The sequence below is a fragment of the Bactrocera latifrons genome, unplaced genomic scaffold (genome assembly GCF_001853355.1).
Source record: "Bactrocera latifrons isolate USDA-ARS-PBARC rearing strain unplaced genomic scaffold, ASM185335v1 scaffold_117, whole genome shotgun sequence".
Lineage (NCBI taxonomy): Eukaryota > Metazoa > Arthropoda > Insecta > Diptera > Tephritidae > Bactrocera > Bactrocera latifrons.
In genome coordinates this window covers 493,550-506,638 of record NW_017534597.1, presented here as the reverse complement: position 1 = coordinate 506,638, position 13,089 = coordinate 493,550, and the positions used below count along the sequence as shown (strand labels likewise).

Here is a 13,089-nt window from a genome sequence, read left to right as displayed (position 1 = left end):
TGTTCGTTATTTTGTTGAATAAAGAACTTTTCCATACAAAGACTTGATCTTGATCCTTCATCGTTAATACGGGTATTTTTGGATGACTGATTGCGACATTAACTAATTAAAATTTAAGATATTAGCCTAGCAACTATAAGAAAAAAGGAAGCTATTGGGGTTTACCATTTTATCAAATATTACCATGTCTATTAGGTGTTAATTATATTTCTATTTAAATATTTCCTTTGTACTACCAATCGTTTTTTATTTATTTTAAGATATTTTGTAGAGACCATTGAACTTAAGTTTTTTTATTAAAATGTTACATAATACATCGAATATGTTCATGCCATCAATTTTATTTCTGAGATGATGGATGTGGCAGAATATCATGTGTCCGAAAAACTAAGTGCTGAGGAGGGATTTCGCTTAAGCATTGGCGAATTCAATACCCTTTTGAATGTTCTTCTTCAGCTCAGGCAATGCAGCTGCCAACAACTTCTTTTCGAAATCATTCAATTTGGGTAGACCCAAATTCTCTTGCAGACCATTCTTTCCCAATATCAATGGAGTGGAAAAGAATGTCGCTTCAGTAATATCAGATTGCACGTACGAACACTCTACAACGCCCTTCTCGCCATTCAAGCCTTTCAGCAGAGAGCCAGCGAAACGCGCACCAGCGTATGCCATGGAAAGTGTTGCCGAACCGGCGCCAGCTTTGGCTTTTACGACTTCAGTACCGGCCTCCTGAATGCGTACAGTCAATTTCTCAATGGTTGCTTGATCTCCCTTAAAAGCGGGTTGGCATTGTGAGATGATGGGAAGAATGGTAACACCGGAATGTCCACCAATAACTGGAATATCTACCTGCTGTGGATTAACACCCAAAGCGGCACCAATAAAGGCACGTGCACGCACTACATCCAAAGTAGATACGCCAAATAAACGTTTAGGATCATATACGCCGGCCTGAAATTATATAATTCGTATTAGTATGGAAAAATTTTTGAGTGTATTTGGTACTCAAATGTACATAAATGTATTCTAATAATATGAAATGCGAAAATAAATTGCTATACTTTTTTTTGATTGAATATAAAAATGTTTGTTAAATTTCATTCATACCTACATATATATGTATGTATGTGAATGCTATATTTTACATAAATATATACATATGTTTATGTATATGTATGTACATATATGTCTTACCTTTTTCAGAATCTCAGCAGCGATTGGAACGCAGGTATTAACAGGGTTGGTGATGATAGCCACTAGTGCCTTTGGGCAGCTTTTGGAAATTTCGTTGGCAATATCTCGAATGATACCGGCGTTAACATTGAAAAGATCATCACGTGTCATGCCTGGCTTACGTGGAACACCAGCAGGTATAACGACAACATCAGCATCTTAAAAAGAAAATACATGGAGTAAATGAAAGTTAATATAGTTTCTGCTATATAGCTTTTTAATGCATATTCTCGTTCAAAATAAGTGTACCTGAAATATTGATGTAAGTTTGTACATATAGTCTGTATAAACATATTTTGATATGTACACACGCCTGCTATGAAAAACGATAGCACATGATACTGAAATACTGCAGTATTTTTTTTTTACATTTTACCTATCTTATCAAAGTTCGTATATGTATGTAGCATAAACATAAGTGTCCATATACATACATATACGAAAATGCGTTTGAACTTGCTAATCATACCTTCTTAGATTAATAAAATGTTTTTAAATTTTTTTTTTTCAAAAACTAACTGCTCAAACTATTTTAATTGAAAAGTGTTTACCATAATTGTTAAATGCTGTCGATGAACTAAACTCAGTAAAGAATATTATACATATTTTGGTTTTTTGTTACTCCACAACTAACGTTTTCAAAGTCAGTGCCCCGCCTTAACTTCAAAACTACTGCACCGATCCTTTTGAAATGTTAAACACTATTTTTATACATCATATACGAGGTAAATTGGGGTTTGCCACAAAAGTGAAACATTTTGAATTTTTGATTTCAGATTATTTAGATTTACTTTGAGTAAATTCAACTTTTATCCAAGACGCTTAAGAGAAATTGTTGCCATTGTCGTATTTTTTAACATTTCTCTTTGAAAAAAAAATTATAATAGTGGGGACGGATTAACCCTACTCAATTGAATCGGTAAAAAACTTACTTTTTAACGCTTTGCCCAACTGATCTGCGCCCATGTGCCCTTCAGTCGTGCTTTGGGTGTCAATGTGTGACAAATCGGCAGCCACTCCAGGTGTATGTACAATATCATACAGGGCCAAATTGGAGACCAAAGGATTGTTCTTCAACAACAGCGAAAGTGGCTGGCCGATGCCACCTGAGGCCCCGCATACGGTGACCTTGAAGTTGTTCTATAAAATAAATGCAGTTATTTTAATACTACAATACATTACATTTCTACATTTGTATGTATGTGTGCATATTTCACGACTAAATTATAAAACAAGTATAGTTAAAGTACAATAAGTCAAATAAATATGCATAATAATACATATGTATGTACATATTACGTTTGTCGATTACGTAAACAGCGAGTGCTTGACAATTCAATCATTGCCTATCTTTCTCTCGTCTTATAAATATATTTTGCATTAAATAAATTGATACTCACTTGCTTTGTGGTGGCAAAACTCCTCACGGATTGGATGGCCAATTGTTTGGTTACTTGCTTCAACATTTTGATATGTGTAATAAAGTTAAAGACTTCCGTAACAATCTTTCCCTGCTTAGCTGGCTGCTGATTATGCACAAACACTCACGTTGGTGGAAACTTTTCTGCCTTCTAAAATAAATTTGCAAGTATGAAAGCGGCGAAGTTAACTAAGCCCCAATAACAACAACAACAGCACGATATGAGTATACGAAAGGTACATTTGACATACGCAGCAGAGAAGCCGGCGACTGCGCAATCAAGAACCATGTACTATAGATAAACTTTTGACGTTTCCATATTTCGTATACACTTATTACTTTCATAGCCCTTGAAGTTGGCGGTATTTTAATATTACAAATAGTATATACTTAAACAATGATTTAAAATTGCAAATACCTATATGCAATTCTTGGGAGTAAAATTTAATAATTTGAAATATTTGACAGTTCACTAATTATAAATATTTATTTTAATTAGACTGTTCTCTAAGGTCTAAATACATATGTATGTATGTAGGTATTTTCACGAAAATTAGCATGATCAAAATCTCAGTTCTTATACAAAATCTTTTGAATTTGTGAAATTTATTATAATTTCAGTTCAAGCGAAGTTAGCATTTTTTCTCATATGTATTGAATAATTGAAATATTTTTTTAAGTATTCGATTAATTTTATTGCATTTGTAACATTATATTTATAATCTCAATAATGCTCTTATGGTATATAGTTAAATACAATACAGTTTTGCTATTTTAATTAGTTTGTTCTATATACATATGTATGTATTTATTTATATAGGTTAAAGAAAATCGAAGGCAATCACAAATTCAAAGGATAAACTGAATTGCTGTGGGATAAAATTGTTACAGATAAAGAACGTAAACAAGAGTGATACGTGCGTAATTTGGATGTATAATAAAAATTTAACATCAGTATTTGTATGTATGTAAATCTACTGATTGGATCGTTTGTTTAAAAGTTTTGCAGTTCCAACTCAACCTGCATAGTAATGCATTCGCGCCTTTCATCAAACAGTTCTCTTGCAAGTATTTCTTTTTTTTGTTCCAACAGGGCATTTTCTCGTACATAGTGCTCTATTATTTTTTCATAACCATCATCGCTTCCAGCCACATCATCTGAAATGACAGAAGCTGTACTAGGAATATCAGTCTTACTGGCGCCTGCTGCAGCAATCTGCTGCTGATATTGCTGCTTAAGTCGAAAGACTTCGGCACGTTCAGCAGTTATACGAGCTTGCAATTGTTCTTTCCAAAGAAGTAATTCACGATTTTCTAGTTGCAGACGAATCAGTTGAGAATAATCAGGATGAGTTTTAGGCACCATTAAGAACGACAATTCTTCATCAATGTAAATACCATCAGGATGTGAATCATCTACGTTGATCGATGATTCTTCCAGTTCTGGAACCTTTTCTGATTCTTCCTGCATAACTGGTGTTTTGACCGTAAGCGTTATGGAAGATTTTGCATTTGCTATTTCAGGGGATTCAATATTAGCTACATTTGAAACTTGTTCTTCTTTGTGGCTACTGTTCATGTTTTGGTTCACCAAGCTATTATCGACTTCCTTGAACATATTTTGACCCCGTTGGATTATGGTGCTGGAATCAGTGGTATCACTGATATTTTGTAATACATTTGTTGGCGCAGTTTGTGATTCCTCAATTGACTTCTCTTGTCGCTTCTCAAAGCTACGTAACTTACGCTTAAGCTGGGTGATAATTCGCTGCACTTCCCACAACTGTTCTTCTCGTTTTTTGGAAACAAATCCAGCATTCATTTCGGCATGAATCTGTGTAAGCAAGCTTTCTTGCTTCCGTAGCTCTATCTGAATATCTTCCGCAGTTTCGGGAAGTTTTGGGCTAGATGGTGTTATTGGTGGTACGTATCTGTAAAAAAAAGAATCGATTGATATAGCAAAATATATTGTCCTTCGCACTTCTTACTTAATAAATAATTTTAAAAATCTATTAAAGCCATTAGGCTTGCGTCTTGGCAACATTATTTGAGACGAGGAATTCTAACTGATCACTTTATTATGTTACACATAGATTATCTTATCATCAATTTGCTAAAGAATACTCATATCTGATTTACTTACTTGATAAGGGAAACGTTTGTAAACAAATTTCCGGTGTGAGATAAAAATGCAACTAATAAACGATGTGACATCTGCATAGGCGGACTTAATAGCATCGCCAATGATTCAATCGTTAATTTATTGTGCTTGCCATGTTTAATTACCGAGTCAAAATGTAGTATTATCCAAGTGAGTAGAGTTCTGTTGCAACTGGGTAGTAGTTCAAGTAATTTTTTAAGCTCATCTTGTTTATTCTGGGAGTTTATTGATGCTGCATCCTCAAAATTAGATATTAAGTCTGTGGTCAAAACTGGTTCTGGCAGTTCTCTAAAAGTATGAGCATATGATAATAAATCAAATTTTGACAATATTCGCCTTTTGTTACCGTAAAAATAACTTTAATAAAGCGCATGCTGTTGCTGTATCGAATTCATCTGTATCCGTTTGCCGTTCTCTGTTATTATACAGTCTTTTAAAGTATTGTACGCGTGTCTTCAATGGTTCTACCTTGTATATTTGATCATTCTTCAATGCGTGCTCCTGAAGGTAATCAATACAATCGCGCACAACAAGAGGCAAATTAACACCATCATGGCAACGACTCCGTTCAGTAGCTAGACTAATTGATACACCAAAAACAGGCTGAACATCGCCCAATTCTAATAATTCTTCAGAAGCATTGCTGGCCTGTTTAACTTTCTTGTCTTTTTTTTCCTTTTCTTTATCCTTGTCCTTGGTTTTCTCTTTTCTTTCCTTTTCCTTACGTTCTTTGTCTCTTTTTTTGAGTTCCTTTTCTTTTTCAGTCTTCTCTTTTTCCTTTGGCTTTTCTTCCTCCCGGGACTCCCTCTCTGATTTATCTTTATCACGCGACTTTTCTCGTTTCTCCTTGCTTTTGGACGAACTGAATTTAAACGTTTTCAACTTTTTTGACTTCGAAGGACTTCTAATTAAATATTCAATGTCATTATGATTACTTGAAAGAACGTTAACTTACTTCGCATCCAACTCTTCTTCTGGAGAGCTTTCACCTTCTAAAGCTGCATATCCTCGGTCTTTGCCCTTTTCCTTTTTATCTTTACGCCTACCAATTAATAGATCTTTTTTACTTACTTTATCGTGTTCACCCTCACTATCTGCAGATAAGTTAATTATTTATTTATGTATCTATATAATATAATATATTATTTAAAAAGTGTATATACACTTACAATCACTATCCTCTTTGCTCTTTTTAGATTTTCCATCCCCACCTTCAGAAGCATATAAACCAGGAAAATCTTTCTCAACATCTGGGCTGTCGAAATCCATAATTTGTTTATGGAACCACTATTATATTTATCAGAGATAATTTATTCCTGATATTTATTAATAAACAAGAACTTTTTCATTTACAATACAGAGAAAATCTACATAGTTCTCAATTGTCAACAGAACAGCTGTCAATTGGTAATTAAGCAAAAACAACCTATAACACTCTTCTAAACGCGCCCCATAGTCTCTTAAGAGAGTAAATACATATGGTATTATTAAATGAGGTTCACATATCTGCACAAAAAGTTTTTTTTATAAAATTTTAATTGGAGAATTTATAAGACATTATCTCAGTTATGATCAATCGTAAAGATTATTGTATAGCTAATGGGATTAAAAATAATTTACTTGTTATATGATTGAGTTTAGAAGATGGTCGGTATTTTTCTTACATTAGTATGCAAGGGTTAATACGACGAAATTAACAGCTGTGTTTTGAGTGTATTACAATAAGCATTTTTAGATTGGTTGCATTTATTTATAATAAATAGTATAATTATAGTATTGTACAGCGTTTTATAAAAATTTAAATTAAAATGCTATTAAACATAAAAACAGATCAACGGAGGCATTTAGAATTATTACGCCATCGTGGTTCAGAGGATGTTGTGGAGCTATGCAAAGCAGCATTTGAGTACTTATCTCTTGGCCCGAATACTCAACGTTATCAGCATCTTGCTGAAAAATATTGTACAGATACAGGTGTGGTACAAAAAGCAGTTGAGGCACTAATTGCCTTACTTATTAGTGCCACTAAAGGGAATGCTAGTGAGTCCGACCTGCAAAGTTTGCAACAGGAAGAAGGGTATAGTAATGACGTCATGCAAGTGTTGTCACAATTTGTGAGCAGCAAACGACATTTTATTGAGGGGTCCATCAAGTCTGCTAATATTCGAGCGTATCGTTTGGTTAATATTGAATGGCGTTTGGAGGTGCGTTTAGCTACACGAAGCCTCTTACGACAAAGTAGTATACGAGTAACAATGAAGTTATATTTACACACCGAACCGAAAAATGAAAACAGAGACCTTCTCGAAGATGGAGATCAGGCGATACATTCGGATGAAAGACGAAATCGCAAGGATCTGTTGGTGCAAACCGATTTGAGTAGTTTAGTCCATATGATACAAGTATTAGAAACAGCTCTTTATGAATCGAAGAGCAGACGTATACGCAACATCGTTAGTGGAATTCATTGATAAGCAATATTAATATTATAACTTTAAAATCTATTTTATTAAAATTAAAATCTATTATAACAAATAGATATATTTTTACTATTCCACATTTTTCAGTAGTTCTTTGGCAGCTGCTTTTATCAGTTCTTTCTTTTTCTGCCTGCTTTCGCGCTTTTCCTCTGGCGTTTTCTTCAATCCCTTTACCCGTCGCGTTTGTATCTTCGTTACATTTTGTTTTCCTAAATGGACACGTCCGTGTGTATTTCCCAATTCATCATATGTAACGTTCTTCTTCTTTTTCGGTTGCAATTGTTTTGGTTGTTTTCTGGCCTGTTTGTAAAGATCTTCCGAAGCGATTTTCGTTCGACGAATTGAAAAGTCGGCGGAAGGGCCAATTTCTACAAGTTCAATACGAGGTGTCTTTTGACCCGATTTTTTTAACATTATTTTATAAGATCTCATTAATATGGTTAAATCTTCCGTACATGTGAAACTGACCACATGTTCAACTCCCTGTAGACGAATAGCGTCTACTTTATCTTTATGGAATGTATCTATTAACAAGTTTCTAAGACGACGTAATTCTTCAGTCTGATTCCAACGTGGCCCATTGAAAATGAGGCATGGTTTTACATTTGTACCGATCTTTTCTGTTTTAAATTCAGGCATTGAAGTGTAATGCTTTATGCCCAATTCAATCATATCCAAAATTTCGTTTTCGAAAAGACGTCCAAGAATTAAATTATTTGGCCTCTTTTTTGATGTCGAGCCGAATGCAAATAGCGCACAGTCATTTTTCATTGTCAAACTATAGAAAATACGTTAGTAAAAGTATGGTAATTGAAAAAAAAAACTCACAATTCCAAAGAGGATGGATCATCGAAGGGAGTAATGTCGTTTTTACGATTTAAAATTTTTACGAGAGGCTTACGTAGCTGCTGAAGATCCTTCATGCAAGATTTTATATCACCACCGCATTTGCGACCATCAATGAAAAGCATAGTACGTGTTGGCTCTATAAGCTGCGGTTCACGGCTCAACAATATTTGCTTTCCCTTACGGGTTTTCGGTTTCCTAAATAATGGTAATACAAATGTTAACATAAATAATAAAGACTTTTTCCATAGTCTACCTTATCCGCATTAGAGACATCTTTAGTTCTTATTTATATTTTCCACAAAAATTAAAGTAAACTAAGTGCTATCATATACCGTATAACTACACGTGTTGGTTGATTTTGACAACTCAAGATACAAATATTTTGACGTTCTCTGGCCTCGTTCGTTTTTAATGTTTAGTTGAGTATAAATGCAGAGAACGTCAAAATTACGACGATGTCTGGTGAAGAGAAAATAGAAATGTTAAAGCAAATATGAACAAGTTAGGAAGCCATAAGTTCGGGTGAAACCGAACATTTTACACTCATGCAACTTGCAAAAATCATAGCGAAAGAAATTCCTTAAGATGTTTAACGTCAACCAAAGGATTGGAATATGCGCAATTATTAATGTAATACATATGTATATTATATTATTATACCTATGTATTATATGGGAGTTCGGGTAGTATCGACCCGTTTTTATGTATTAACTATTGACATGCCACATTAAGGTTCCTCATATACAATTACCAAGTCAACCATCGGTTTGAGGTGATAAGCAGAACCGTTAAGTGAACAAAACTATTATACTATTTAGCAACATGTTACAAGAGTTTAAAAATTCTGTCTTACCAAAATGATAGAGTTATTGTAATCCGATCATTCTTGTTAAAAAGATAAAAGAGATATATATTACCTTAGGAAGTTTTTTTTATAATATACAATGGGAAAGACCTCAAAAGATAAAAGAGATATATATTATCGTTTAGCGAAAGAAGAGGGCTGGCGTGCTAGAAGCGCATTTAAATTGCTACAGATCGATGAAAAATTCCACATTTTGAAAGGTTTGTATTTGTTTCATTACAAATATTGGTTACATACATTTCTTCATAAGATGTAACACGAGCCGTTGACTTATGTGCTGCGCCGGGAAGTTGGACCCAAGTACTTTCAAAACGTCTATACGAGAATCGCACTGACAACGAGGAGGTAAAAATCATAGCCGTGGATTTACAAGCTATGGCACCCTTGCCTGGTGTTACACAGATCCAAGGCGATATAACTAAATTAAGTACAGCGCAGGCCATAATTGATCATTTCGGAGGAGAATCACAAAAGGCACAATTAGTTGTTTGTGATGGAGCACCTGATGTTACAGGTCTTCACGATATCGACGAATACATCCAGAGTCAGTTGCTACTAGCTGCACTTAGTATTACTACACACGTGTTGATGACAGGTGGAAATTTCGTTGCTAAGATTTTTCGTGGTAAAGACACAAATTTGCTATATTCCCAACTACGCATTTTCTTTGAAAAAGTATCCATAGCCAAACCAGCTAGCTCAAGAAATTCTAGTATTGAAGCGTTTGTAGTGTGTCAAAATTATCGTTGCCCAGACGGTTATATACCACAAATGATAAACCCAATGGCTGATAACGTACAAGTAATAGTAGATGAAACAAACTCAAATGTAAATCACAAACTTATTCCGTTTGTTGTATGCGGTGATATGCGTGGGTTCGACTCAGATATGTCGTACAGTTTAAATGTAATTATGTGTTATATTTTGTAACTATTAATATTAACACATTTTTTATCTGCAGCTCAACGAAAACTCGGAATACACATATAAGGAGGTAGTACAAAAACCTATTTCTCCAGCTTACAAGGAAATTTTAGAAAAACTTAAAAATTGTTCGATCAAACATTCAGCCATAACTGTTAAACATGAAGATGGAGAGAAATAAAGCTATGAATGTTTCATTCTAAAAATTGTAACAAAAATGATTTGTATATAACAGGAGGAATGCTTATGAAAAGATCATTGGCGTTAAAAAATGCCAAATATTCACTATTTTTACAGCGAGGGATTTATTTGCTTGACAGAAGTCCAGTTCCGGCGATTAATTCTTCAACATTCATAAATACATAAGTATTAACGGTACCGCAACAAACATTTTATGGGATGTCGGTAGCTCAATAAATTTTTTCTGTGGTAACGTTAAGGATCTCAAAATATTTTCTTACTGTAACTTTTTTCTTGGTCTGAGAAAAGAAAAAAGTCTAGACCTAAAAATTCGGAGATGTGGAAGCAATTCGACGTAATTTTGACACAGGGGTTAACAAAAAAAAAAATTGAATTAAGTTCAATAGCTCTTTAGCATGGATTTTTACTAATTCTCCAGCCTGTGAGATATATATTTATATAATTTGATTTAAATAATTTCATGATATTCTCATAATTTTAGAAAGATTTAATAAGAAAGAATTCTAAATAAAAGATTTTCGGAAATTATAACGATTTCTATCTAATTGATACATTACTAAACTTGTCGCATCAGTTTGGTGCCATAGTTATCTCAATTCTATGGGCTTATTGGCTGATTGGTTTGCTCGGCTGGGTTTCATTCCATATTTATAAATTTTATTTAAGCTCTTTGGGAAGTCGGGAAGTAAGTTATTAAAATTTTCTACAGGCTGCGTTTGCTGTTCCGTCCAAATCCCATCTCCAGTAAAATGAAATTCACATTCGATTAAATAAAGAATAAGTGTGAGCATTTCATTGTTATCCAAATCATAAATGTTATCCACCGGCAATTGTAATCTCTCAAGACATTCTGGTTCATGAAGTTCGTTAAGTTTTTCTTCAATTCGTTGTCTACACAGTATTAAAATTATTTCATTAATGAACATTAAAAACACTATTTTGTATAAATGGCTTACATGGGATACAAAAGTAGATGTATATTATTAGATATTGCCGATATTGGGAATTTCTTTGAACGTAAAAAATCGTAACATTGCTTAACTTGCAATACAGGAATATGGCACCAATTGGGATGTCTGGAAAGTAATGCGCGTATATAGTTTTCGTCTTTCTTCATTATATTTGCCAGGTAAACTACAACATCTCGGCCTTTTGTGCGATCTACACCTTCACGTGCAAACCTGAAAAAACGTTTTAATTTAATGTTAAAGAATTGTAAAGATAATATACAAACTTAGCGAATTTCTCCGATCCTCCAGACAAAATGTGTAGCGAAGCGCAACGCACTTTTAGTTGATTCAAGTATTCCAAACGTAAGCGAGCTTTGTTTTGGTAATGTACAAGACGCAACACTCGTGGATTGGTGCCCAAAACTTTGAACTCATCAATTGAATTCAAATCTTTCAAACGCTCCAGTACGGTATCGGGTCCAAGTGTTAGAATTTCTAAACATTTCATTATTGCCGATTCATGTATGCCGAAGACTTTAACATTTTCAAGTGTTTTTAATAATCCATCACAGGAAGACATCAAAATCTTTGGGCGTCGGTATACAATTTCACGCATATCTTTACCGTCTATCCGTTTTATTTCGGTAATTATTCTACACATGTTGTGGGCATCACCATGAAGTAAAAAAGCATTCTTTATTATACGCTCTTTTGGAAATTGTAGATCTTCGAGTAGCACCTTTACTACTGATTGAACCGATTTGAAACTGCGATGCCGAACGCGATAATACACTTTCCACAACTTTTTTATATCATTATCGTTCATATCCAAAACTTGTCGGAGATAAGCATTTAGTATGCATTCCCGCATATGTTTTATATGCATACCCTCGTTCAGTTCAGTAAATGTTTTCTCAGATAATTCTACGTTACTAAAAGAATTACACAAGTTCTGCAAAACATTCACTTCAAAGGGTATATAACCATATGATTTCAACATTGAGACAGTTTTGTTAATAACTGTTACAAATTTTGATAGCAATATAAGAGTGATGGGTTGAAAACCACATTCATGAAGTACTTCGTAGCGATTCTCCAATGTAAGGGCATTTTGATGTAACACAACCGGCTTTTGGAGTATGGTTTCTACATCAAAATTCATCTGTTTTAAAGCCTTTACCGTATTTATGGCATCTTGCCTTTTTATAGCTTTCAATTCCGGATACTTGATGAGTATGCTACTCCATTTACGATGGTTAGACCCTAAAAAATTGATATCATTAAGTTCTGAAAATTAGCACCGTATGTGTTGTAAACACTAACCTATTTCCCGTTTTAAAAAGTGGGCGTTTATGGTTTCCTCCACAGGAACATCTAGGCCATTAGAGTTATCTGGTGGAAGTTGGATGTCCGAGTTTTTACTTTTTTGTGACTTTGTCGCATAATTTCTTTTTCTCGTAACAAACTGCTTCAATAATTGAGACGTTACATTTTGTTTGGTGCGCAACATAATACATTTATGTCACTTATAATTATATATTTTTTTAGGTTTGAAAATCAATATTGAAAAATATATTATATATATTTCTTTTGTTTTGGCTTAAATGTCTTCAGTATAAAGCCGAAAGGAAAGCAGCTGTTCGCTAATTTTTTATTTACATATGTTTATTCATTTTCTATTTTATCACTAAGGTTATGTGTAAACCGGTTGATGGATTAAAATTTTTGGATAGGAAAATATTTCATTCCTTTGTTTTTTCTGAATATATTAAATGGATACATATGTATGTAAGAGATAATTCTTGACATTAATGTTTTTTTGAATTTCATATGGCAAAATTTCTGACTCGAAATAAGACACAAAATTTACCGGTTGGCACACAGCCTAAATTCTAATTCAAGACTTGGTCAACTTCTCTTATCGTTATTTGAAAGTTTGCCCTATTTTTTTTAAATTTAATTTAGTTATAATTATTAGATGCTTTAGCACAATTAATATTAATAGT

General features: G+C 33.7%; 6 protein-coding genes across 7 annotated transcripts in view; 2 read left to right on the top strand and 4 right to left on the bottom strand.

Moving 5' to 3' along the window:
• Positions 1-277: 277 nt before the first annotated feature.
• Positions 278-2,909, bottom strand: LOC108978094 (malate dehydrogenase, mitochondrial). The gene is made up of 4 exons (XM_018948227.1): positions 2,634-2,909; positions 2,166-2,373; positions 1,195-1,391; positions 278-951 (listed from the first exon to the last, which is right to left on the bottom strand). The coding sequence occupies exons 1-4, from the start codon at positions 2,697-2,699 to the stop codon at positions 412-414; spliced, it is 1,011 nt and encodes a 336-aa protein (XP_018803772.1). The 5' UTR covers positions 2,700-2,909; the 3' UTR covers positions 278-411.
• Positions 2,910-3,294: 385 nt separating this feature from the next.
• On the bottom strand, positions 3,295-6,083 carry LOC108977426 (ralA-binding protein 1). Of its 2 annotated transcripts, none has more exons than XM_018947115.1 (5): positions 5,984-6,083; positions 5,770-5,908; positions 5,161-5,715; positions 4,797-5,102; positions 3,295-4,584 (listed from the first exon to the last, which is right to left on the bottom strand). In XM_018947115.1, exons 1-5 carry the CDS (start codon positions 6,081-6,083, stop codon positions 3,648-3,650), a joined length of 2,037 nt encoding a protein of 678 aa, XP_018802660.1. In that variant the 3' UTR covers positions 3,295-3,647. The 2 variants fall into 2 exon arrangements, with proteins under 2 accessions (XP_018802660.1, XP_018802653.1); XM_018947108.1 differs by having other exon boundaries at positions 3,297-4,584; positions 5,161-5,718.
• Positions 6,084-6,438: 355 nt separating this feature from the next.
• LOC108978063 (COMM domain-containing protein 2) lies at positions 6,439-7,357 on the top strand. Its single transcript, XM_018948158.1, has one exon. The coding sequence runs from the start codon at positions 6,623-6,625 to the stop codon at positions 7,283-7,285; it is 663 nt and encodes a 220-aa protein (XP_018803703.1). The 5' UTR covers positions 6,439-6,622; the 3' UTR covers positions 7,286-7,357.
• LOC108978061 (ribosome production factor 2 homolog) lies at positions 7,295-8,512 on the bottom strand. Its single transcript, XM_018948156.1, has 3 exons — positions 8,397-8,512; positions 8,123-8,338; positions 7,295-8,072 (listed from the first exon to the last, which is right to left on the bottom strand). The coding sequence occupies exons 1-3, from the start codon at positions 8,414-8,416 to the stop codon at positions 7,364-7,366; spliced, it is 945 nt and encodes a 314-aa protein (XP_018803701.1). The 5' UTR covers positions 8,417-8,512; the 3' UTR covers positions 7,295-7,363.
• Positions 8,513-9,087: 575 nt separating this feature from the next.
• LOC108978062 (putative tRNA (cytidine(32)/guanosine(34)-2'-O)-methyltransferase 1) lies at positions 9,088-10,667 on the top strand. The gene is made up of 3 exons (XM_018948157.1): positions 9,088-9,208; positions 9,259-9,914; positions 9,970-10,667. Exons 1-3 carry the CDS (start codon positions 9,088-9,090, stop codon positions 10,111-10,113), a joined length of 921 nt encoding a protein of 306 aa, XP_018803702.1. The 3' UTR covers positions 10,114-10,667.
• The window catches only part of LOC108978059, a gene marked incomplete in the record, with an annotated part of 2,883 nt that continues 300 nt past the window's right edge, over positions 10,507-13,089 (bottom strand). Inside the window, 4 exon segments of the mRNA XM_018948153.1 lie at positions 10,507-11,024; positions 11,090-11,314; positions 11,368-12,346; positions 12,407-13,089. Coding sequence (XP_018803698.1) covers positions 10,721-11,024; positions 11,090-11,314; positions 11,368-12,346; positions 12,407-12,593 — 1,695 coding nt within the window.